Source organism: Stegostoma tigrinum, chromosome 20, assembly GCF_030684315.1.
Source record: "Stegostoma tigrinum isolate sSteTig4 chromosome 20, sSteTig4.hap1, whole genome shotgun sequence".
NCBI lineage: Eukaryota > Metazoa > Chordata > Chondrichthyes > Orectolobiformes > Stegostomatidae > Stegostoma > Stegostoma tigrinum.
The window spans coordinates 23,448,200-23,473,556 of record NC_081373.1 but is presented as its reverse complement, the minus strand read 5'-3'; the positions used below and the strand labels follow the sequence as shown (position 1 = coordinate 23,473,556).

The 25,357-nt window shown below is 39.4% G+C and overlaps 1 protein-coding gene across 3 annotated transcripts in view; it reads right to left on the bottom strand.

Annotated features, from left to right (window-relative positions):
* Positions 1 to 6,109: 6,109 nt before the first annotated feature.
* The window catches only part of ccdc186 (coiled-coil domain-containing protein 186), a 118,032-nt gene continuing 98,784 nt past the window's right edge, over positions 6,110 to 25,357 (bottom strand). For all 3 annotated transcript variants that reach the window (XM_048550991.2, XM_048550993.2, XM_048550992.2), the window contains one exon: positions 6,110 to 7,642. In XM_048550991.2, the coding sequence (XP_048406948.1) occupies positions 7,562 to 7,642 (81 nt within the window). In that variant the 3' untranslated portion in view covers positions 6,110 to 7,561. The remainder of the gene's footprint in view (positions 7,643 to 25,357) is intronic.

Sequence of the window (25,357 nt, the reverse complement as noted above, 5' to 3'; positions counted from 1 at the left end):
TAGGCCCGAAATGTCAGCTTTTGTGCTCCTGAGATGCTGCTTGGCCTGCTATGTTCATCCAGCTTCACACCTTGTTATCTTGGATTCTCCAGCATTTGCAGTTCCCATTATCAGTAATGGTGCAGGGTTGCTTTTTGGACTGGAGGCCTGTGACCAACGGTGTTCCAGAGGGATTGCTTCTGGGTCCTCTTTTGTTTGCCATTTATATAAATGATTTTGACGTGACTATAGAAGGTACGGTTAGTAAGTTTGCAGATGACACCAAAATTGGTGGCATTGTAGACAATGAAGAAGATTTTCTAAGATTATAAAGGAATCTTGAGCAAATGGGTCAATGGGTTGAAAAGGCCAGATGGAGCTTAGTCTGAATAAATGCAAGGTATTGCATTTTAGTACAACAAACAAGGAAATAACTTATGCAATCAATGGCAGTGTTGTAGAACAGAGAGATCTAGGGTACAGGTACATAATTCTTTAATGTATGCTTCACATATAGCCAGGATGGTTAATGAGGCATTAGCCACACTCACCTTCATTGCTCAGACCTTTGAGTATAGGAGTTGGAGTGTTGTACAGGACATTGGTGAGGCCTCTTCTGGAGTACTGTGTCCAGTTCTAGTTGCCCATTTAGAGGAAGGATCTTACCAAGCTGGGGAGGGTTCTGGAGATTTGATGGTTGCCAAGTGTGTAAGATTTGAATTCTAAGAAAAGGCTGGATAGGCTGGGATTGCTTCCACCAGAGTGTAACCTGATAGAAGGTTATAAAATAATGAGTGGTGCAGATAAAGTTGATGGTTGTTGTCTTTTCCATAAATTGACGAATTTCAAAACTCGGGGGCACATTTTTAAGGTGAGAGGAGAGAGATTTGAAAACGATGAGGCAATTTTTTTTCCCACAGAGGGTGCTTTGCATGTGGAATGAACCTTCCTGATGAAGTGGTGGATGCAGGTGCAATCACAACTCTTAAAAAGATGTTTGGGTGGATAAATGAGTAGGGCTGTGAACCAGGAGTAAGCTGGTGGGACTAGTTTAGTTTGGGATTATGACTGGCATGGATTGGTTGGACCGAAAGGTCTGTTTCCATGCTGTATGCCTCAATGACTCCATAAAAATGTACTACTACTTTAAAATGAAAATAAGAATAAAAATGTAGAAGCTAATTTAGGGTAGGTAGGCACAGGGTAACACTATTTTTAGAAAACAAGCATAAATATAACTTTGGGGGTAAAATCACACTACCTTTAAGAAGGCTGCAAGCTCCTCCTACTGTGACTATGAATGGTTTTTAAATTCCTTCTTCTAACAATGGCCTTTTCTGGCACTTTCTAATTGCCTTCAAGAAGGTGGCAGTGAACAGTTTTCTCGAAGTGCTGCAGTCCATGTGGTACACCTGCTTCCCAGTAACAATAAGAGAGAGAGCTCCGAGACTTTGACTCAATAGTTAGTGCCAGAACAGGGACATCATGGTGAATGCCTAACCTTGCAGCTTGCTTTAATGTCCAATGGCACAACAGGGATCACTCCCAGGTCCCCAGGTAAGGTTCTGTGGTTCTGGGTTCGAATTTCACCATGGCAAATGGTGTCATTTAAATTCAATTTTCTTTTAAAAAATCTGAAATTAGGAGTCAAATGATGACTATTATCCACTGCCGATTGTCAAAAAACCCCATGTGGTTCACTAATACTTTACGAAAGGAAACTGCCATCTATATCTGGTCTGGCCCACATGCGACTCCAGATCCATAGCAATGTGGTGACTCCCAACTACCCTCTGGGCAACAAATGCTGGCCCAGCTAGTAACTCCCTCATCCCATTAATGAATAAAAAAAACTTCAGTCAGTCCATCACAACCAAATAAGCCAGTGCACCATAAAGATTTTCCTAACAGCAGACATCTGAATCCAGTAACAGTACAGACCCTGCTTTCACAGAAAATTGATCATCAAGGAAAAGCTATCACATGAACAAAGTAATGGGATTCTTTTATGAAACTACCACATTGTCACAAAGATTTATGTGGTGCACTAATATTCTTTCACCATGGCAAATGGTGTCATTTAAATTCAATTTTCTTTTAAAAAATCTGAAATTAGGAGTCAAATGATGACTATTATCCACTGCCGATTGTCAAAAAACCCCATGTGGTTCACTAATACTTTACGAAAGGAAACTGCCATCTATATCTGGTCTGGCCCACATGCGACTCCAGATCCATAGCAATGTGGTGACTCCCAACTACCCTCTGGGCAACAAATGCTGGCCCATGTGATAGCTTTTCCCACTGATTGGGCACAGGCAATAAATGCTGGTCTTGCTGGTGCTGTTCACAGCCCACAAAAGAATTTTTAAAAAAAATTGATCTGTCTATCTACCATATCCCAGAAAGCACATTTTCATTTTAAAGTAGTAGTACATTTTTATGGAGTCATTGAGGCATACAGCATGGAAACAGACCTTTCGGTCCAACCAATCCATTGTTCATGTGATAGCTTTTCCCACTGATTTAGAATCTTTAAACCTATGCTTTCTGGGATATGGTAGATAGACAGATCAGTTTTTTTAAAAATTCTTTTGTGGGCTGTGAACAGCACCAGCAAGACCAGCATTTATTGCCTGTGCCCTAACTGTCCTCAAGAAGGTAATCAAATAGCTTGCTGGCCATTTCAGAGGGCTGTCACATTGTTGAGAGTCTGGAGTCACACAGACTAGATTAGAAAAGGAAACTTGTCATCCTTACCAAAAGAATATTAGTGCACCACATAAATCTTTGTGACAATGTGGTAGTTTCATAAACACCAATACTAAGATGAGCTTTATTTTTCAGTTAATTAGTTAGATAAACAGGAGACAAGAAGTTGAAGTGTTTCATCACAAACTCATCAGAATTAGGATGCAAGAAATAGACTTGAAAAAAAGACACCATTTTATATATAATATGTGAGATGAGGGTACTAATTGGCTGTACTATCATTGGCAGTTAACTGTCAATCTTAATTCTCAGACCAGACAGATGGACACTAATTGGGCAGGGTATTGTCATAGGGGTGCAACAGATTTTTACTCTTTTTTTTCCAAAAAGGTGCAATGCATGTCTAAATTTCTTTTGCCTCCATAAAACAGGGTCCTGATCATTTACATTGCTTCTAGCATGTGCAAATTGTGGGCCTAGCTAATCCTAAATTGGTTTTTGGTATAATGCTTGGCAGCACAGTCCAGATTATTTAATAAATGGTTTCTAATAACAGAATTACATCTAATGGTAGGTATACTTTTCTTAGCCATGCTGAACTGACCTGTGCTTGAGAGCAATAGGTAATTATATCCACTATTAAATGCAATTCAAACAATGCCATGACCAATCGAAATCTGCTTTGTCTGAGAATTAAGATTGACAGTTAACTGTTCTCGCTGCATCACCATGCTAATTATGGCCCAACTAATCAGTAGTTTCTTCACATTCTGTATAAAAAATATTTTTCTCATGTCTGTTTACTGCATCCTAATTTTGATGACTGCAAAATTAAAGTATTCAACTGCTCTTTTTAGCATTCAATTACCTTTAAATTTCATTGGCTGCTGTGTTCATATCTCTGGAACATTGGTCCCAGCCTCTAGATTGTTAACACAAAAACATTTTTGCTACAGTGCAATGTCATGCCCTATCCCCACCCCGTCTAATTTGGTATGGCAAGTGGTAATTAGTTTTGTTAATTGTCTAATGTCACTGGACCACACATTGAGCAAGAAGATTGTAAGGAGTTCTGTGGCTTTATGCTTTTATTAATTAGGAGGAATTAACTGAAAAACTCTTCAGCTGACAATGTGCACACTACACAGTGGGTAATCTTAAAACTATACAGTACTACTCAAATTTCACCAAGTTGAACATGTATTTTAAATAGTTAAGCAGTATGGGCCAAAATCCCTTTACGTTAGGGAAAGAAAATAATAAATTCATGTTTCTTCCCACTGATTTAGAACATTATAATTAGGGAGATAGTGATCAAATGATTGCTGGTTCATGCCAACACCAACAGGAGGCAAGATAGTCTCAACTTGGTCTGTGAAAGAAAATTAGTCACAGGGTCATACAGATACACAGCATGGAAAAAGACACTTCAGTCCAACTCGTCAATGCCGACCGGATATCCTAAATACATCTTGTCCCATTTGCCAGCATTTGGCCCATATCCCTCTAAACCCTTTCTATCTGCCTATCCATCCAGATGCCTTTCAAATGTTGTAATTGTACCAGCCTCCACCACTTCCTCTGGGAGCCCATTACATACTAGCAACACCCTCTGCATGAAAAAGTTGCCCCTTAGGTTCCTTCTAAATCTTTTCCCTCTCACCTTAAACCTATGCCCTGTAGTTTTAGACTCCCCCACCCCAGAGATAAGACTTGGCTATTCACCCTATCCATGCCCTTCATGATTTTATAAACCTCTATAAGATCACCCCTCAGCCTGTGATGCTCCAGGGAAAATAGTCTCGGCCTACTCATTCTCTCGCTGTAGCTCAAACTCTTTAACTTTGGCAACATCCTTGTAAATCTCTTCTGAACCCTTTTATAGTTTCATAACATCCTTCCTATAGCAGGGAAATCAGATTTGCCCACAGTATTCCAGAAGTGGCCTAGCCAATGTCCTGTACAGCCACAACATGACCTCCCTCTCCTATACTCAATCAACTGACCAATAAAATTATTTCAAAAGAAACTCTACCCTGCCCAAATTTAAATCGTACAATGGTGTTGAAAAGTAGCATGGTAACATAGGATAATCAAAGCCTCCCTTCAATAAGACAAGGCACCTCTACTCTAAACATTATCTTAAATCATTCCCCCTTTTCTCTGCTAACATTCCTAAAAGCTAGAGAAGTTCCATACTGGTTGAATGATAGTGAAAGCATTTCATTACCTGGGCAGAGGAAATCAAAGACTTTAACAATTCAGCTTGATGGCAACTTTTTCTTTAAAATCACTTCTACCTTTAATAACAAGTTGCATCAGAGTTACAAAATGTCATTTTACATTTCAAGCCTGGAAATTAATCTGCTTGCATCTCACTAAATAGGAGCTACATTGCGGTATTCATAATGTAAGGTTAATGCTGATTTCAACAGTTATATTATTTATTCTGCCTTTTACATTCTTTTACAAGCAAATTAAAATGTTGAACATGGAAAAACACAATGACATAATTTGCAGGATAGTTATCGAATATTGAATAATTTTCAAATGTTTGCAAGCTTTGGAAATGTTCATTTGGATTAGGTGGAAGATTAATTATAACACAGTGTGCATCTTTCTACACAGGGGGTGAAAAAACAACATGCAGTTCAGACGCTTGTTCTTTCCAAATGCCTCCCAAAGAAATCTCTGCATGCTCCATTTATTCCCTCGCCTTTCTATAACTATTCAGTTCATCCATAGCATTCTCTTTCACAGAGTTAGCAGCAATGGGTTCAGGCTTCAAACCCAAGTATCACTTCCACTCCAGATAACACTGGTCTCATTTTCTGCCTCCAATGCCAACAGAACTTAAGTTTAGTACTTATGGCGGTAACAGTGGTGTTACTTCCTCATTAAACAAATTGGCAGAGATGTAGAACATCTTTTCGATGAGATATTAAATTGAGTCTGTTCTGTCAGGTGGAATGAAAAGATTTCATGGCATGATTTCAAGGAAAAGAAGGAGAACTATTCATAGGTCCTGGTATTTATTTATCCTACAAACGTCATCTGTGAAATAGATGATGATCCAATCAATATCAGTCTGTGGACTTTCCTATTCACAAATTGGCTGCCATGCTTCCTGCGTTACAACCTTTCAAAATAATAGTGTTGCCGATAAAGTGCTTTGGTACAAACCGAAGTTGGGAAAGGAGCTATGGTACTACAAGTTCATTCTATTTTCTTAAAAGGACAGTAACCTGCTGGGTAAAATGAATTTGTTAATTCAACATGGAAGAAATTTCGCTGAATGCATTTTGGTATGCTGCATCTAACAAAGACATTTGGTACATACCAGTCAAGGAATCATATTTCAAGGACAAAACAACCAAATGCAACATCCCAGTTATTGAATGAATACTCATGTCTAATATTTAGAGAGTCAAGTGAGTTTAATGGAATTCACTGCTCTTTGGAAATCAATGATATATAGGCAGAAATACATTTTGAAAGAAGTTACTCCTCCAATAAGCTAGCATAACAAAATAAGACAGTGTAATTTATTAATCCAGTATTCCATATATACATAGTATAGATTAACACTTTAAAAACTGTGCTCTTTATACAGAAATGTATCTACAACTTAATTGTACAACTTAATTTTCAAAATAAACTACCACATCACTTTCACAACAAATGGTGAATGGACTGCATGAAATTTAAACTGATACAGGTGAAAAAAAAATTAAGAAAGATATATGCACTATGATCCATTACAGATACTGTGCAATTTGGAAGGTAATTATTTAAGTTTAAAGTGCATTTCTATTATATTTTGCAGGGAGTAGTTTGGTTTCATACAAAATAGTCAACTCTCATGCAATGGTAACATCAAATTCCTGATTAAACAGGAGTACTGATTGGATGACTGACAAATTTGAAGTTAATAGATTGCTAAATGCACACTATTTTTGAGAAATGAATCATACAATTCATAATTAATCTGGACACTATCTTAGTTTCCTTTTTAATAAAACAAGATCACCTTTCTTTCAAAATCTTATTTTATAAATTGAATTATTCTGCAATAACCACCATTGATAACATTCTATTATCATATTGGAATCTTGTTTCATAGACATTCGATTATTGAAAAGCCAAACCTATTTTTTAGATTTGATTTATTGGTCAGTTAATTGCATCAGTAGTTCAGTTTACCAAACAATACATTCATATTACAATGTAAATGGAAATGAGCGCTCAATTGCAGAAATGTCATTGAGACCCTTTAGTGTTAAAGTAATGAAGCAAGATTTGGCTGACAGTAGGATGGATATGCACTTTATCTGCCTCAGTAATTTAGGAATTTAGGTTTCCATTAAGTCAAATGGAGTCTAAAATTAAAAATCACTTGAGCTGTCTGCTAAAAAAAAAATCAGGTGTCGTGTTGCATAATTGCATCACAAACCCCAAAACGTCAGAAAAAAAACTATGCTCAAGTAAGAATGCACAATGTTCATTGCTTTTTGTTTTCCCTTAAACAGCAAAGAGTACAGAAGAATGGTCAATATCCACTAATTACTAATGCTGTGTAGGTTCAGCAGTCGTCTTTCATTATTTTTGTAGCTGATCACAGTAATTTGTGTGGAAATTTCGAAGTGTTAACTTAAAATTTGTTTCAGAAAGTAAAGTTTCCAGAAAAATCAGTTCATTGCAGCATACTGAATATTTCAAACCTGCGTGTTGGTGGAAGCAACATTATCTTCTTGCAGACTGCAGATAAGATATACTTGTCCAAGTCATGAGTGATGTGAGTTCTCTGCCTGTCCAGCACCTGTTCTTCTGAATTCACAATGGAGTTGCTTAAACAGAGATTGGTGCCAATTCAATGCTTTAGTTGCTGCTCTAATTCATGCTGGCACTTGATCAGACGTTCTATTTCTGTACCCAGCGTCTGCAAGTTTTCCTGTAATTAAAAATCACAATGTGAAGTTTGTCGTATATATTTTGTTTCATCCTTCACACATTAGTTTTGGTTGGTGCAATAGGTTTGGGAATTACTGAAAAGTAAACGTTTGCAACTCGGGTATAGTTGACAATGCCATACTATCGTATCATGAAAGCAACTACAGTCCAATTTTAGCAAATTGGAATCAACTATGTAGTACAATACTGCAGCACCATCTTGTGCTAAATGAGAGAAATCTACTTCAATGGCTGAATTATTTCAGCAAATATGATTCCTAAACGTGTTTTAGCTGCATGTTAATTATTCTCAACTTATTCTAAAGCACTCTTCTATGGAGTATGAACAGTCAGAGATTGAGAAAAGAAAAATCAGATCTGTCGTGTGGGTAAAATAGAAACCACACTGAATACAAAAATACTTGTCAAAGCCATTTTGTGACATTTTTCGATTGTCTGCAATCGCATTGTTCAATTTTCACATCCACTCAAAGCTGAAATTGTCAGTTGCAATGGTCTAATGGAATGTGTAAACTTAACTAACACTACTAAAACTCATTTCACCTATGAATCTGAATATCTTCACAAATTACAAAAATTGCTTTGCGTATGCAGAGAACAATCTTTTCTTACTTAAATTCTTTTATTCAAAGAGAGAAACCACTGTGAAGAGCAAATGGTTCAAAGTATGAAATACAAGTTGCAGCAGAAAGTACTGATGACATTAATGTAATATTGCAGCTTATCAAGATTGTCATTTTATCATTAACTGTGTTTTTGCTGTAAATCAGCAGGCTGTTTTGCAGAGCCATAATGTAACATAACTGAAGGCATATCACTATATGGATTAAAATTAACTAGGAGCACTCAGTTGACAATGACAACTTTCTGTTTTCTACCCTGAGTAACCAAAGCTGAATAAATGACAAAGCACATTTTAAGTGTCTGCAAGAATAGCTTCTTCAACTAAACGTTACAGTAGTTAAAAAAAATGAACTTAACTTAACTATGCCAACTGCAGATTTCAGCTCTAGGAAAAAGTATAGTGTAGCATACTGTATCTCTTACATTCATTCACCATCTTTAATAATGCGCTGTCACAGTGTTGAGGATTGTTTTGGAAATCATTACTGATTGTATTGAAGATCAGAGAACTTGCTTCATTCCCTTGCATAAGTATCTTAAATTTCAGCATACTTCTAAAAAAATTTCCTTAAATTCATAAATGCATTTTTTCCTGAAGTGGAACCTGAGACATAGTACTCCTTGGGTAGTTAAGATTCCAATTAATTGTTTCATATAAACTGATGCCCTACATAGTGTGCATAAACCACAATATCTTGTGCTGCTACTGTTAGGAGCGACATCATATATTTATATAGCCCTGAATGTCAAAAATGTCAGAAGGCCTTTCACAGACAGATCCAAGGAAACAGACAACAGCAAGGCAGAAATGGACAACTAGGAACACTGGCTTAATCAAAAAAAGTTACTTTGAAAACCAATTTATGAAAAGGAAAAGATGGTAAAGAGTTTTAAATAAATAATCCCGAAGATTAAGACCCAAGCAGCTGAAATTCTGTTGCCAGTATTGGGACAAGAAGGAATGTGGCAGTACACAAAATCAAGAATCAGAAGAATAGCGTAATCAGGAGAGAGAAGAAAAATATATAGAGCTGGAAAAATAACTGCAAAGATAAGAATCTGAGGACATAATTAAAAGGCATGTTGAACAAGTTGAAATCGTAATGCACTGCAAACTAGATTCCAAAGTAGGTCAGCAAGTGAGACTGACCAAAGGTTAGGTCTGGTACGGCACAGACTATTTTGAACAGGTTTTTGAAGGTAATTAAACCACATATGAAAACCACAACTACTAGGTAGTATTTTTTATAACATAAATTTTAGCAAATGCCACTGGAACAACTGCATAGCTCAGGACATTTAAAATAAAAATTCATGGTGAGAATACAGCATTTTAAAGTGTAACTTGGTAATGCAATTAAACAAGACCTGTTTTAGAACATAGAACATAGAACATTACAGCACAGTACAGGCCCTTCGGCCCTCGATGTTGTGCCGACCTGTCATACCGATCTCAAGCCCACCTAACCTACACTATTCCATGTACGTCCATATGCTTATCCAATGATGACTTAAATGTACCTAAAGTTAGCGAATCTACTACCGTTGCAGGCAAAGCGTTCCATTCCCTCACTACTCTGAGTAAAGAAACTACCTCCGACATCTGTCCTATATCTTTCACCCCTCAATTTAAAGCTATCCCCCCTCATGCTCGCCGTCACCATCCTAGGAAAAAGGCTCTCCCTATCCACCCTATCTAACCCTCTGATTATTTTATATGTTTCAATTAAGTCACCTCTCAACCTTCTTCTCTCCAATGAAAACAGCCTCAAGTCCCTCAGCCTTTCCTCGTAAGACCTTCCCTCCATACCAGGCAACATCCTGGTAAATCTTCTCTGCACCTTTTCCAAAGCTTCCACATCCCTTCTTATAATGCGGTGACCAGAACTGTACATACTGGGAATTTTTTGGTTTTTCAGTACCAGGTTCCAGGTATTTAAAATAAATAACTTGATTCTTTGCTGTATTCAGTTTCTCATGGATAAATTTAAAAACAAATATTTTGAAACTTTTCCTGGCAATTGATTTTGCAGCCACTTATCCTTTCATGTAGAGAAAGAACGTATACGTCTCATCTAGTTTAGATTAATTTCTGCGTATTAAGTGGACTTGGTACAGTTATCTCAAATGCAAAGTGCTGCCATCAAACACCATATATACAAATATGTTGTTTGCTAAAATTTATTTGATTTAAAATTACCCCCTTCAGCAAAGGTCATTCTGATGAATGTTATGTAGATAATGCAGAACACCAGAAATTAAGTGTCAATTTTTCAGCAAGCAAGATCGCAGAAATAGTTAATGGATCAGCGTTATGATAGTGAATTGCATTTTATACAAAGTATTAGTAATACATATCAAAACTAACAAGTTATTTTCAAATAATAGATATGCAACTTGTACCAAAAATGCTAAGCTTTTCCCTCACTTTCAGCATGGAGACAAATAAAAAAAAAGACAAGACTGGGAGGGGAAAAGCTACCTGGAAAATAGCACAATTTCTAGGATTCATATTTTTAAAAATTGCAGAGTAAGAAATTTAAAGAAACCTGCATATCACATGAGGCAGAACCACACTTTAAAGTAAGATAACTGCATGCCACTGTTTATCAGTATATAATGGAATACGGTTCGTGCATTTGCTAATGGTGCAGTTGTGTGTTTTCTTTAATGTTTGATAACCACAAGTTTTGACGTTAACCCTTTGACTGTGACAAAATTTCACAAGTTTCCTGAAAAAAAATCTTCAATTGCAAAGTTAAAAGATATTGTCTTTATTTACAGAAACTGATTAATGATGTGATACTCCTATACAGTCCCCTGCAGAGAGGTTGAGAGCAGCATCAGTAAAAATGAAGAGTGGATAATTGAATTTTGCGGATTCAAGACAGCAATAAATATGTTCTGTTTAATACAGATGAATGACTGGTAACGGACACTGGAACAGAAAGAGAGAAAAAAAAATTCTGAAGATGTTTCACAGAACTGAAAGGGAAAATAGACACACGAAGAAAGATCTTAGGAAGGATCATAGGAAGGATCATAAAAAGCATTTTCAAACAGGTGAATTTTAAGACAGATTGTAAGGGAAGAGAATTGGAGCTGTTTTGAGAAGCAAATTCCATGATATTGGACCGGTTGTGGAACAGGAATGTTGGATGCACATGAGACTAGAGTCAGAAGATATGTTGATAGTGGTAAATTCAGTAATGGTAACGCCATTGAAAAATAGTTGGATCTTTTCTTATTAGTAATGGTCATTACCTGACATGTGTCGCATGAATATGACTTGCCACTTACCAACCTGAACCTGAACAACATTCACGTCTGGCTGCATTTGGATACAGATTGCTTCAACGTGATGAGTTGCAAGTGGTGCGACAATTAAACAATCAGCAAACATCCCCACCTCTGACCTTATTATGGAGGGAAAATCATTGATGAAGTAGTTTAGGATGGTTGGGCTTAGGCTACTATCCTGAGGAACTCTTCAAGAGACGTCCTGGGACTAAGAAGATTGACATCTGACGAGCACAACTTCCTTCCTTTGTACCGGTTAGAAATACAACAAGCATAGTGTTTTCCCTGATGCCATCAACCCCAGTTTTGCTCGGGTTCCTTGATGACACACATTGTAAAATGTGCCTCAGTGTCAAGAGCAGTTATCCCACTTCCCCTTGTGATATTTTAACTCTTTTTTTCCGTGTTTGTATCAAGGCTGCATTGAAATCAGGATCCTCAAAGATTTGGCAGAACCAAATGGAGTGTTGCTGAGCAAGTTATTTTCAGCAAACACTGCTGATGATATAAGTTATCAACTCGGTAATGACTGAAAGACGACTGATGAAGTGGTAATTGGTTGGGTTGAATTTGTCCGGCTTTTTGTGGATAGGACGTAACCTAGGCCATTTTCTACAATAATAGGTGCTAATGTTGTAATTGTACTGAAACAGTGAAAAAAGCTTGACTGGAATATGACTAGCTTTGGAGCACAGATATTCAGCACTACTGGCGGAACATTGTCAGGGCCCATGACCTTTGCGGTATCCAGCATCTTCAATTGTTTCCTAATATAATGTAAAATGAAGTGAATTGTTAAAGGCTGGCATCACTGTAAAGTCCTTCAGACCCCCATCTCTGAGATACTTGCACTCCTACAATTTTGCCCTTTCAAGCACCCTTAATTTAGTGTCTCCTTTTACTGGTGGCTTGGCCTTCAGCTGCCCAGGAACTAAACCATGCAATTCCTTCCCTAAATTTCTGCCCCTCTCCTTCACTTTTCTCTTTTAAAACTCACCCTGAAACCTACATTTTTGACCTACATTTTCAGTCATCTGCACTAACATCTCGTCTCATTCCTTAACTTCACATATTCCTCCCTCCAATAAAAACTGACATTCAGGACTTTCAAGACTATTATTTGATTTCAAGGTTTGACTTGTGTCAGCTTGTTAGTGGCTCAGTGGGGGCATTTTTCCCACTCAGTCATAACTCCGTGGGTTGAAGTCCTACTCTGCAGCAGGTTCAGTTTTCAACAGTTTGATTCATCTTCAGTTTGCAAGAAAATAATGGAATCAGTTGCAAGATCATGGATCTGTGATAGTGATCGAAGGCAAGGTTTTGCTACAGGATATGGCAACTTGTCCACGACGAACTACTGGAAAGAAGGCAGTCAGCAGCAAGGTGTTGGAAAAGGTAGAACCAGGCATGTGATATAAACAGTGTGGTTTTATATATAATTTTTAATGCTATTTGTCGTGAATTCAGGTTTCTGGTTTTGAGTTAGTAACTGGTAGATATTCCGTGTGTCTGAGTTAATAATTGTAAAGATTTCTGTAGCCATCATGATTTCCTTTAAAAATGGTTTTGAAGCATAGCTGTAGAATGAATGGGTTTTCATATAATCGCACAATAAGTAACAGCCCTTTGGTTCATCGAGTCTGTACTGCCAAAACTGTGTTAAATCTACACTAGGCCCCATTTTCCTCCTTGTTATGACATTTCAAGTGCTCATCCAGATACTTCTAAAGGTTGTGAGGTTACCCACCTCAACTACCCTCCGAGGCAGTGAATTTCAGACACCCTCTAGGTGAAAAAATAATTCCTTAAATACCTCTAACCTCCTACCCTCCACATTAAAATTGTGCCCCCTTGTTATTGACTGTTCAGCTAAGGAGAACAGCTGTTTTCTATCCACCTTGTCCATGCCCCTCAGTCTTATGCACCTCTCTCACCACACCCCACAACGTCAATCTTCTCTCCTACAAAGAAAACAGGCAGAACTCATCCAGCCTCTCTTCATAGCTGGTCTGCTCTATCACAGGCAACATCCTGGGAAATCTCCCCTGCACCCCACCCCCCCATGCAATGAAATCCTTCCTATAGTGTGGTGACCAAAACCACACAGTATCCAGCTATGCTTTAACCAAGTTCTGCACAGCTCCACACAATTTCCTGCCCTTTTAATCTATGCCTCAATAGACAAAGGCAAGTGTCCCGTATGCCTTCTTATTACACTACAGTTGATTCTGCTATAACAAGTATTCCAGCAACACAAATCAGATATAACACAACTAATGAATAGTTGCTAAAACGTGAATTTGTGTTGCTTATAACGTGATTTAAGAGACTGATTGCAGCCACTGATGGGGATAAGGGCAGTGTTCTTCAATTCTGAAAGAGCTTTAACATCAAGAATGCAATTGACATCATCATGGAGGCCTGGAGTGCTGTCATTAAGGACTCTTTGCAAGCAATTTGACAGAAACCTCTCCCAGAATTTCTTTCAAGATTGTAAAGGCTTTGATCCGTCAGAGAAGCTCCCATGAATCAAAGAACATTGTGTTGATCTTGCAAAGCAAGTTGGATTTGAAAAAGTGGAGAGTGAGGGTGTTGAGCAGCTTGAGTCCCACTGTGAAGACTTCTCCACAGCTGACCTACAATAACTTGTCACTGAGAGGCAAGTGGAAGCTGGAGATGAAGAAGATGAAGTCCAGGAGCAGCACCATGAGAGCTTTCCACTTCTGCTTTATCTTCTTTCCTGAGGGAAATTGAGAAGCAGTTGCAGCTCTTAGAGGACAACAGTTACAATGCAGAATGCAGCAGTTCGTGAAATAAGATCTTATTTGGCATCCTATGGACAGCTTCTTCATCAAAGAAGAAAAAAAAAGCAGCAAAAACTGGATGTCTTTTTTAAGCCAACACCAAGAAACAATCAGAAGATGATGAACCAAAGTCATCCACCCCTGGATGAACTATTTTTTGTCCTAACCCTGCAACCACAGCTGCACCTGAAGGTGGTGGATGATGACCCTCAGCCCCTGCATTAAAAGCAGAGCAACCTCAAAACCTGAGGCAACAAGGTGTAGAGCTGGATGAACACAGCAGGCCAAGCAGCAGAGGAGGAGGAAGGCTGACGTTTCGGGCCTAGACGACCTCAAAACCAATTCCCCCATCACGTCATCTTGACATTTTCTCAAGGAAAAGTGCTAAATTTACTTTTATTTCATAATTAGACATGAATTAAACTTTTATACAAACTGTGCTATCATTTGTGTTGCTTTTGAGTGATTTTTGAGCAATTTCTGAACTATTTTGGTTGATTTTTTGGACGGTCTGCCCTAATTCCGTTTTTCTCATAGACTCCATTATTTCTATAGTCTAATTTTCTACACACAATGTTGCTCAGGAACGCACTATCGCATTATAGCATAACTGACTGTATATGCCTTCATGCCTTCTGATCAGGAACTTACAAATTAAACTGTTTGCATTGAGGTAACGTCTTTCCGGATGGTTGGAACCTTACTCCCTTTCTCAGGATCAAACGTTTTACACATCCAGCATTTGCCCACAGTTCAGCAAACTATCCAACTGACACCAGAAAGTTTTCTTTCACAACTTATTGGTGGTTGTCTAAATCAAAAAGAAAAAAAATCTCTGGCTTGATGTGAGTGTCTAGGACCACAGGGCATATGCTTAGAAAAAAGGGGTGCCAAGTTGTGACTGAGATGAGGAGGGATTTCTTCTCTCAGGGGATTGAAAGTGTTTGGAACTCCTTGCCACAGAGAGCTGTGGGGCAGTGCCCTTGTGTATATTTAAGGCTGAGATACATTCTTTATCAGTAGAGGAATCATGGGTTGTGCAGAAGGGGGAGGAAAGTGGACATAAGGAATGTGGAATCAACCATGAACCTATTAAATGGTAGAACAGGATTAAAGGGCTGAATAGCCTACTCCTCTTTTTATCTATAGTCTCTCCTTTCTAAACTGAAGATCTAATGCATAACTTTGCTTGCTAAAAATTTCCACTAAGAAAATTTTCATTAGCATGCCCAGTCTCACTCTTAATGGTTTTTTTAAAAAAAATCACCATGGCTACCGAAATACCTGCGGGTTAATCATTAATTCCCCTCAGATGCACAGAAACTTCATGTATCACGAGCTCAAAACTATTAACTTGCCCTGCTGCCTTCAGAAATTTGTGGACAAGCACCCCAAGATCCCTCTGTTCCTTTGAGCTGCTTGAGTTCCTACTATTCATAAGTACTTCCTTGTTTAGTTACTTCTTCCTAACTTCGTCACCTCACACTTTTCAGGGTTAAATTCCATCTGTCAATCTAACCAGTCCACTTATAATCTGTAACCGAAGTCCTTCTTCCTTACTGTCAATCACACAATCAATCTATGCCTCATCTGCCAATTTACTTATTATCTCACCCCTGTCGCCTTACTCACATTCTGATCTACATCATTTAAATATATCATGCACAATAAGGGACCCAGCACCAATCCCTGTGGTACACAATTGGACACGAGCCTCCTTCACACAAACAGCATTCTACCACCACCCTGTCTCCTACTACTGAGCAGATTTTGGATCCAACCTGCCAAGTTGCCCTGGATCCCACGTGCTTTCATCTTCTTTATCGGACTCCCCTGAGGTTTCTTTCAAAGACCTTCCTGAAATCCATGTAAACTATACAAACTGCACTATCTTCATCGAGACACCTAGTTATCTCCTCAAAAAATTTAACCAGATTTGTTAGACATGTCCTCCCTCTGACAAAGCTAAAATGACTATCCTTGATTAAATCTTGCTTCTCTAAATGGAGATTAGTTCTCACTTTCAGAAATTTTCTCCAATAGTTTCCACACCACTGATGTGACACACTGCTACTGGTCTTCTGTTGACTTCGACAGTTTTTTGACACAGCAAAGTAAACAATGGGAACTCAAGGTTTGTTAGTGTGTTCTGGAACTAAGTTTAAGAGAAACACCCATTGTTGAGAGAGACAGCTTTAATTTCATTTTTCTCTATGACCAGTGCATTCCAGTCAACTCCTTGGCAGTAGGATTGGTTTTGCACAAAAGTGCTCCAGAGAAGGGAAGGATATATAGTAAAATGGGTTACCTTAGAATGAGAAATTCATGTTAGTTCCAGACCAGAAGTTTTGGAATAAAACCCTTCAGAGTTTACTTCGAATGGAGTACATTTAAACAGGTACATGACAGTTCCAGGAAAAAACTATTTGTAGTTCCAGTCTAAAAATTAAAGTCACAAATGACTTAAACTTAGCAAGGTGTAAGGTACAAGGACAGTGATGTAAGCATTACAGAATGGAGTTTCAGGCAGCATACCAGGCTGCGTTCTGGGGTTAATGGGATTATGCCTCTACTTTGTATAATGAGTAGATGGAAAAATCCAAGTCTATTTTATCTTCAGTTCTTTGTGATAAACTTTCATTTTAGTATCAAAATAAAACCTGCAGCATTGTGTGCTTCTATTTCAGTGAAAGACCACCTTGTTAAAACCAAAACAATTGAAAACATGATCTATCAAGCCAGGCTCTAATCTGGAATCTGACTTGACGGTACTAACATCAGCTGAGATCATAACAGGTGCTGGAGGCAGAAATGTTGTTACATCTGTGGAAGACATCAGCAAAAGTTGGTACGCAGTAGTTGAGGAAGTAGAGAAAATCAAAGACAGATCCGTGGGGGACCATGGAGGCAAAAATGTAGTAACAGGAAGACAGGCTATTCCTGGCAGGCAAGAATGGATTCAAGTAAGGACAATCCCATGGAGTTTCGTGATGGAGCTGCTGGAAGACAACTGTGCAGTCAATCACATCCGTGGATGAGGAGAGCAATCACAGACAGCAATCAGAGTCACAGAGGATGTAATTTGTGCCTTGCAGTGAGATGTTCTGATGCTATGAGAGGGCAGAACTGTGACTGGAGCCGTGTAACAGAGTGGGCATTGATTTGGCAGGCAACACATCTATGTGTGAACTGCTGGCCGCTCCAAGGAATTTTAAATCCTTTGAGGCAGTCACTGAAAAAGTGTGCATACTGACACTGAAATAAACCTTAAATGTCAAGAGAAGATTACTATAATATTATACAACTAAAATCACGGAAAACTTTTTTGAAAATTGAAGCCATTTAATTATCCCAATTAATATCGCTTGCCTTGTTCTGCTTCTCCATTTTCTCTTCTGTTTCAAATTAACTGCATTCCCAGTTATACATTCCAACATTTTTGTATTTTTAAACCTGTGAACTATATTTATTTACTCTTCTTTAAGCCTCCCACAGTTCGCTGTCCAACCTAAATGTGAGATCAACATTTAAAAAGTCTTCTGAACAGCTTTAGAATTATTGAAGGTCATACTTCAACTGATCAAGCTCCAGACTATTCAAACCGTGCACAAATTTCCAATCTAATTCTCCTGAATGCAAACATGTCCCCAGAAGAGTTATTTTATGTGTAGCATTAGTAATGCAAACATACCTGAAAGAGAAACATGCTCAAAATTTTCGTGTCATGAAATTAACGTGAAGAAATTGTAAAAGTTTTGATGACTTTAACACAAATCTAATCTCTTCCACATAACCAATGACTTACATTAGCATCTCTTTGCAAATAATAGTTAAAGTAATATCAAAATGTTACAATGTTTATTTAGCATTATGCTAAGATAGAGATACATCTTGAGAGTCAAGCCCGACTGTTATACATCAGGAATTAGGGGACACAATCACTTAACACTGATGTGGTTGCTGTTCAAAGGGATGTTATGCACTGCGTTGTAATCAACAGCTATGATGTGGAGGCACCAGTTTTGAATTGGGGTGGACAAAATCAGAAGTCACACAACACCAGGTTACAATCTGACAGGCTTATGTGACATGGTAAGCTGTCACAGTGCTGCTACCTTTAGGTGAAGTGACTTCACTTCGGAAGCTTGGAACTTCATAAACCTGTTGGACTATAACATGGTGTCGTGTGACTTCTGATGTTATCAATAGCTGGAAGTGTGAACAAAGATAATAATCCCTTATAATTCTGCTATATTTCCAAAGACACAAGTCAAAAACACAGTCTTTCATATGGGATTTCAGCAAATCATACAGTGTTCATTGTACTATCAGTTCCTGACAATACAGTTTGAAATATTACATGTATGTTATCTCGAGAAGCCATAAATTGCATTAGTTGAATGGAATTAGCCTGACAACCTTAAATCTATTTGGAAATAGGAAAGCGCAAAATTAGCTCAAACTTGGCAACAATTACCACTAAACTTTAAGATCATAAGACAGAGAAACAAAAGCAGGTCATTCAACTCAGCAAGTCTGCTCCACCATTCAATGAGATCAGGCTGATCTTTTATTCTCAACTCCATTTTCCTGCCTTTTCCCCACAAATCATGACTTTCTTAGCGATTAAACATCCGTCCATCTTAGCCTTGAATATAATTAACAAGCCAGGCTCAGTATTGATGCTTTCTGGTCCAAGACACTCCCAGAAGGCACAACAACTTCTTGCATCTATCCTGTCAAACTCCCTTAAAATTTTATGCTTGAACAAGGTCTCATCTCATTCTTCTAGACTCCAAATGAGTGCAAACCCAACCTAATAACTTCTCAAAAGGAAATCTCTCCGTACCCAGAATCAGCCAAGCAGACATTTCCTATTAAAAGAGGACTCACAGGATGATACTGGCCACTGGACTCATTGATGTTTATGACACTGCTTTGAAAAAGCTTTCCAATTAGTTTTGTTCATCTACTTTTCCCTACAGGCCTGTAATTTATTTAGTATTTCTTTATATATTTATCCAGTTGCCTTTGAAAATTTTGACAACCTGCCTCCCCTGTCCTTAAAGATAATGCATTCCAGGTGACATGTTCCGTACATTCACTTTCCTGAAGTTGCCTTCCAAAAGTCATAAACCGTGTCCCCGAGTTACCAATCCTCTGCCACTCAAAACATCTTCTCCTTAGTTTTCCAATTTATAACACCCTAACAAATATCTCTTAACCTTCACTGCTCAAAGGACATCTCCAGATTATATGGACTCTCCACATACCTGAAGACTCTCATCTTTGACCCCAAGATAGTAGGAACTGCAGATGCTGGAGAATCTGAGATAACACGGTGTAGAGCTGGATGAACACAGCAGGCCAAGCAGCATCAGAGGAGCAGGAAGGCTGATGTTTCGGGCCTACACCCTTCTTTAGAAAATGAAGAAGGGCCTAGGCCCGAAACGTCAGCCTTCCTGCTCCCCTGATGCTGCTCGGCCTGCTGTAATCGTCCAGCTATACACTTTGTTATCTCTCATCTTTGACCCATTTTGTTTCTTCTCAATGCCTTTGACTTTTTTTTATAAAAAATGGTCGTGACAGGAGGAATATATTGGTAATCAAACCCTACCACTCCACCAGTCACATATTAGTGTAAATGTGTTGAATCAATCAACAAACTATCTGCACGATTTCCTCTGTAAAACTATCCAGAGTGTGACCCTTTCACCAATTTTTATAATAAACACAAAATAATATGTTTGAAAGCACTAAACATAATCTTAAAACAAGTGGCAAACACTGGCTACCATCTAAATTATCTGGAGTTAGAACTATATCCCCTTAACCCCAAACAAAGACATTTTCACATCAAAAAAATGCCAACTGTCTCTGCAGAGATGATGCTCCCAAAAAAAAACAAAAGAAAATTCTTGTGGGTAAATGGTCTGAAAGCAAAGAATAGAATTTAACTTTTCTCAGTGCGCTGAGTTTGTGTCAATTAAATTGAATTGCTGACAACCACAGACTGATAGAAGAACTTTATTTTAGATTGAAAGCAAGTTGGATCAGACTCTTTGGAAAGCGGCTTCAGTTCAGTTCTCCAGGATTTATAATGCAGTCAGAAATAGTGATATTTGGAAACCTCATAAGGATCCCAGAAACTTCCGAGAGAGGGAGATACGCTTGCAGCTCCTGGAATTCCTTCCTTACTGGCTCCCTAGTCCTCTAGACCCAAATTCTTTAAGATACCTACACTCCTGTAATTAGGCTCTCTTAAGCACCCTAATTTAGTCTCTCCTTTCCTGGTGACTTAGCCTTCAGCTGCTTAGGAACTAAATCATGGAATTCCTTCCCTAAATCTCTACCCTCTCCTCTTTTAACACACCCCCTGAAACCTGCCTTTTTGACCAAATATTTGGTCATCTGTACTAACATCTCTTCATCTCATGCCTCATCTCCACTTGTCCCTCTGCCCCTCCAATAAAAACATACAAAACCAAAGTCTGGGAATGGTTGCTAGGCTACTATTAGTTTGTGGAAGCCCACATAGTCTTTTGAAAGCCAGTTTCCTCGCAATTAAGGGCCACCCTGCGTCCAAGCTATTGGCCCTATATACACCGTTTCTTTATACAGTGAAAAGCTTTGCTTGTCTTTTCTTCAAAGTCACTTGACTTCCTACAAACAGCAAGTAAACCACAACTCACATTAAACTGTTGGCCTAATTCCCAAGAAACCACATGGTGCGCCCTTTTCAATCCAGAAAGTGTCCACAGTTCCATATTTTCCAGTTTTGTACATTGTCCTTAAATATAAATATGTATTTCCAACACCTCCTAAATTGCGCCACTTAAAGCAGAACACAATACTCCAGCTGAAGCTTAATCTGCATTTTATGAAGATTTTATGACCTTATAAAGTGCTGGAAATATTGTGGCAGTAACTGTGGAGAGAGAAATAGAGTTAATGTTTCAAGTCAAACGTGGCTCTTCTGCAAAAGCCTCTCCGTTTTCTGGTTCTGAAGAAACAGCATTCAATTTAAAGCAATAGTATTGTTTCTCACTAAACAGATGTTGCAAGATGTGCTGAATATTTCCAGCACTTGGTTTTTATTTCAGGTAGCCAGCACCTGTAGTTGCTTTGCATTTACTTATCCGAACATCCTTGCTTTTGCGCTTAACGCCTCCATTCATAAACCCAAGTATCTCATTCAAAGCTGTTTTAAAACAGGATCCTCAGCTTGTCCTGTCACCCTTAAAGATTTATGGACATGTGACCATTCCTCTCTCTCTGCAGCCTCATTAAAATTGTATGATTTAGTTTGAATCACCTCTCCTCATTCTTTCTATCTAAATATACCACATTACCCTTCAGTGCAAATTCCGTCTGCCAATTCGTCTGCCTATTTCACCAGTTTCACCTCTTCAAACAAACACTGAATAAAGTGGTCACTGTTTACTCCATCTCAGAGTTCTGTGTTATCTGTAAACTTTGCAACTATGCTCTGTATACCCAAGTTATAATCATCAAATGTATCAAAAATAGCAATCATCCTAATATTGACCCATGGGAGCACCACTATTTCCTCCAGTCTGAAAAACAAACTTTGACCACAACTCTGACTCCAACCCCAACCCCAACCCCTAAACAGTTTTCATAATCACACTGCCACTGTCCCTTCTTTAATCTTACTTACAATTGGTACTTTGTCAAGCAACTGTTGGAAGTCAATTACACATCTTGCTCACAACACTCATCACCCTCTCCTTCATTACTGCAGCAAAAAGAACTGCATCAGGTTATTTAAACATGGTTTTTATTTTAAATATACAATTTCATTTATTGATCCAAAATTTCCCAAATAATCAACTCTGGAAGTTTCTCCACCATGACTGTAGGTTGCCTGGCCTGTAACTGCCAGGTCTCTCTCCTTCATCTTTTTTTAGAGAGGGTGCAATATTCACAATCCTCCAGTTCCTTACCACAATTATCCCATATATCCTGCAGAGTAGGACACAGCTTTCATAGTTTCAACCTCAACTCCCAATACCTTAGGATGCATTCTAGCACATGATGACTTTTCTATTTTGGGTACTGTCAGTCTTTTAAATGCCACTTCTTTATCTATTTCTATCCTACATGACACTAGTAATCTCTAAGTGTTAGCCATGACACTTCTGGTAGCACTCACAGTGGTCATAAGATTGACAGTTCAACCAGGTTGACAGGTCCCACTTCAAGTATAGAGAATAAGATAACATCACAGCGGACATACCAGTGTAAGTAATGAGGGACTGCTTTAGTGGTTGAAACATTAGACTGATCCCCATCTGATTTCTTCTATGGATGTGAAAAAAACATGTTCCATTACTTCAAAGCACAGCAATGGAGTTAGCAATATTGATTTCCACAAGATGAAAAAAGTAGATTATTTGGTGACTATTATATTGATGTTTGTGTGAGTCTATAGTGCACAAATTGGCCACCATGTTACTCAAACAACAGGGCTGACATTTCAAAACTGCATCATTGGCTGTAAAGTGGTTTGGGGTAACTGTGGTCATAAAAGGTGACAAAAATCTTTGTAATGCTGCATGAGGCAGCATCCCACACGACTATATACAACATACACATTTAACCACAAACCTCCTTTTAATGTCCAAAACTGGCTCCATCCTTCATCCAATTATCCTCGATTCATCTCAAAAAGAAACACTGGGTTCCCTTTTGTTAACTGTTGATCTATTATATGTTTTGCCACTCTTCACTATTTTTTAGATATCTTCTGTGATTTCTACATTCAGTTTAGTTTGCTACTAAAATTTGCCTTTTTCTGCATTATTTTAAATCTCCATATCTTTAGTCATCCACATGGCTCCAATCTGGAATACCCAAATGCTACAGATGAATTTTTTTAAAAAGTGACCTCCTCTATCCACCATCAATTAAAGCCCTTAAGTGAAACAAACACAGGAAATGATGAGGCTCAGCAACAATGGAAAGAGAAAAAGAATTCACATTGAGTCTGGCATGATTTTTTCTTCAGATACTTATGGGGCTCAACTCACTAGACCCCTAAGCACCTTCTGCCCTGTCGGTGAGAAAGGTGGTAAGTTTCTTGACTGGGAAATCAGGATAACCTGCCTGCTCCTAATGGGCCTCCACCTGCCCAATCTGGGTTAACTGGCGACATGGATAGAGTCAATGGAGTAGCCTTCGAAAGCCACACACCTATCCCTGCCTCTTACCATCCCTCAGCCTCTCCTTGCAGGATTGAGAATGATCTGGATAGTCTGCAGGAAACACAGCAAGACACAAAAGCTACAGTACAGGCCAGTGTCATGTTTTCCTTTAAGCACAGGAGACTAAAAACCTTCCAAGCCACACACCTTTGTTTATAAAAGTCCGCTAGTACAGAACTTGTCCTCCTGACAACTCAGCCAATAGTACTATTAATCCAATAGTAGAAGCAATGAACAATGATACTTTACACCTCCAAAGTACTCCAGAGAATTCACCAAGTTAAAAATGCTCGATAAATTTTGTTATTGTTCAAATCCAATAGTAGTATGTTTTCTGTGCCATTTAAAAAGAGTCATTACTTTTCATCTATAATAAGATAATAAAATGTGAGGCTGGATGAACACAGCAGGCCAAGCAGCATCTCAGGAGCACAAAAGCTGACGTTTCGGGCCTAGACCCTTCATCAGAGAGGGGGATGGGGGGAGGGAACTGGAATAAATAGGGAGAGAGGGGGAGGCGGACCGAAGATGGAGAGTAAAGAAGATAGGTGGAGAAGGTGTGGGTGGGGAGGTAGGGAGGGGATAGGTCAGTCCAGGGAAGACGGACAGGTCAAGGAGGTGGGATGAGGTTAGTAGGTAGCTGGGGGTGCGGCTTGGGGTGGGAGGAAGGGATGGGTGAGAGGAAGAACCGGTTAGGGAGGCAGAGACAGGTTGGACTGGTTTTGGGATGCAGTGGGTGGGGGGGAAAGAGCTGGGCTGGTTGTGTGGTGCAGTGGGGGGAGGGGATGAACTGGGCTGGTTTAGGGATGCAGTGGGGGAAGGGGAGATTGTGAAACTGGTGAAGTCCACATTGATACCATATGGCTGCAGGGTTCCCAGGCGGAATATGAGTTGCTGTTCCTGCAACCTTCGGGTGGCATCACTGTGGCAGTGCAGGAGGCCCATGATGGACATGTCATCAAGAGAATGGGAGGGGGAGTGGAAATGGTTTGCGACTGGGAGGTGCAGTTGTTTGTTGCGAACTGAGCGGAGGTGTTCTGCAAAGCGGTCCCCAAGCCTCCGCTTGGTTTCCCCAAGCGGAGGCTTGGGGACCGCTTTGCAGAACACCTCCGCTCAGTTCGCAACAAACAACTGCACCTCCCAGTCGCAAACCATTTCCACTCCCCCTCCCATTCTCTTGATGACATGTCCATCATGGGCCTCCTGCACTGCCACAATGATGCCACCCGAAGGTTGCAGGAACAGCAACTCATATTCCGCCTGGGAACCCTGCAGCCATATGGTATCAATGTGGACTTCACCAGTTTCAAAATCTCCCCTTCCCCCACTGCATCCCTAAACCAGCCCAGTTCATCCCCTCCCCCCACTGCACCACACAACCAGCCCAGCTCTTCCCCCCCACCCACTGCATCCCAAAACCAGTCCAACCTGTCTCTGCCTCCCTAACCGGTTCTTCCTCTCACCCATCCCTTCCTCCCACCCCAAGCCGCACCCCCAGCTACCTACTAACCTCATCCCACCTCCTTGACCTGTCCGTCTTCCCTGGACTGACCTATCCCCTCCCTACCTCCCCACCCACACCTTCTCCACCTATCTTCTTTACTCTCCATCTTCGGTCCGCCTCCCCCTCTCTCCCTATTTATTCCAGTTCCCTCCCCCCATCCCCCTCTCTGATGAAGGGTCTAGGCCCGAAACGTCAGCTTTTGTGCTCCTGAGATGCTGCTTGGCCTGCTGTGTTCA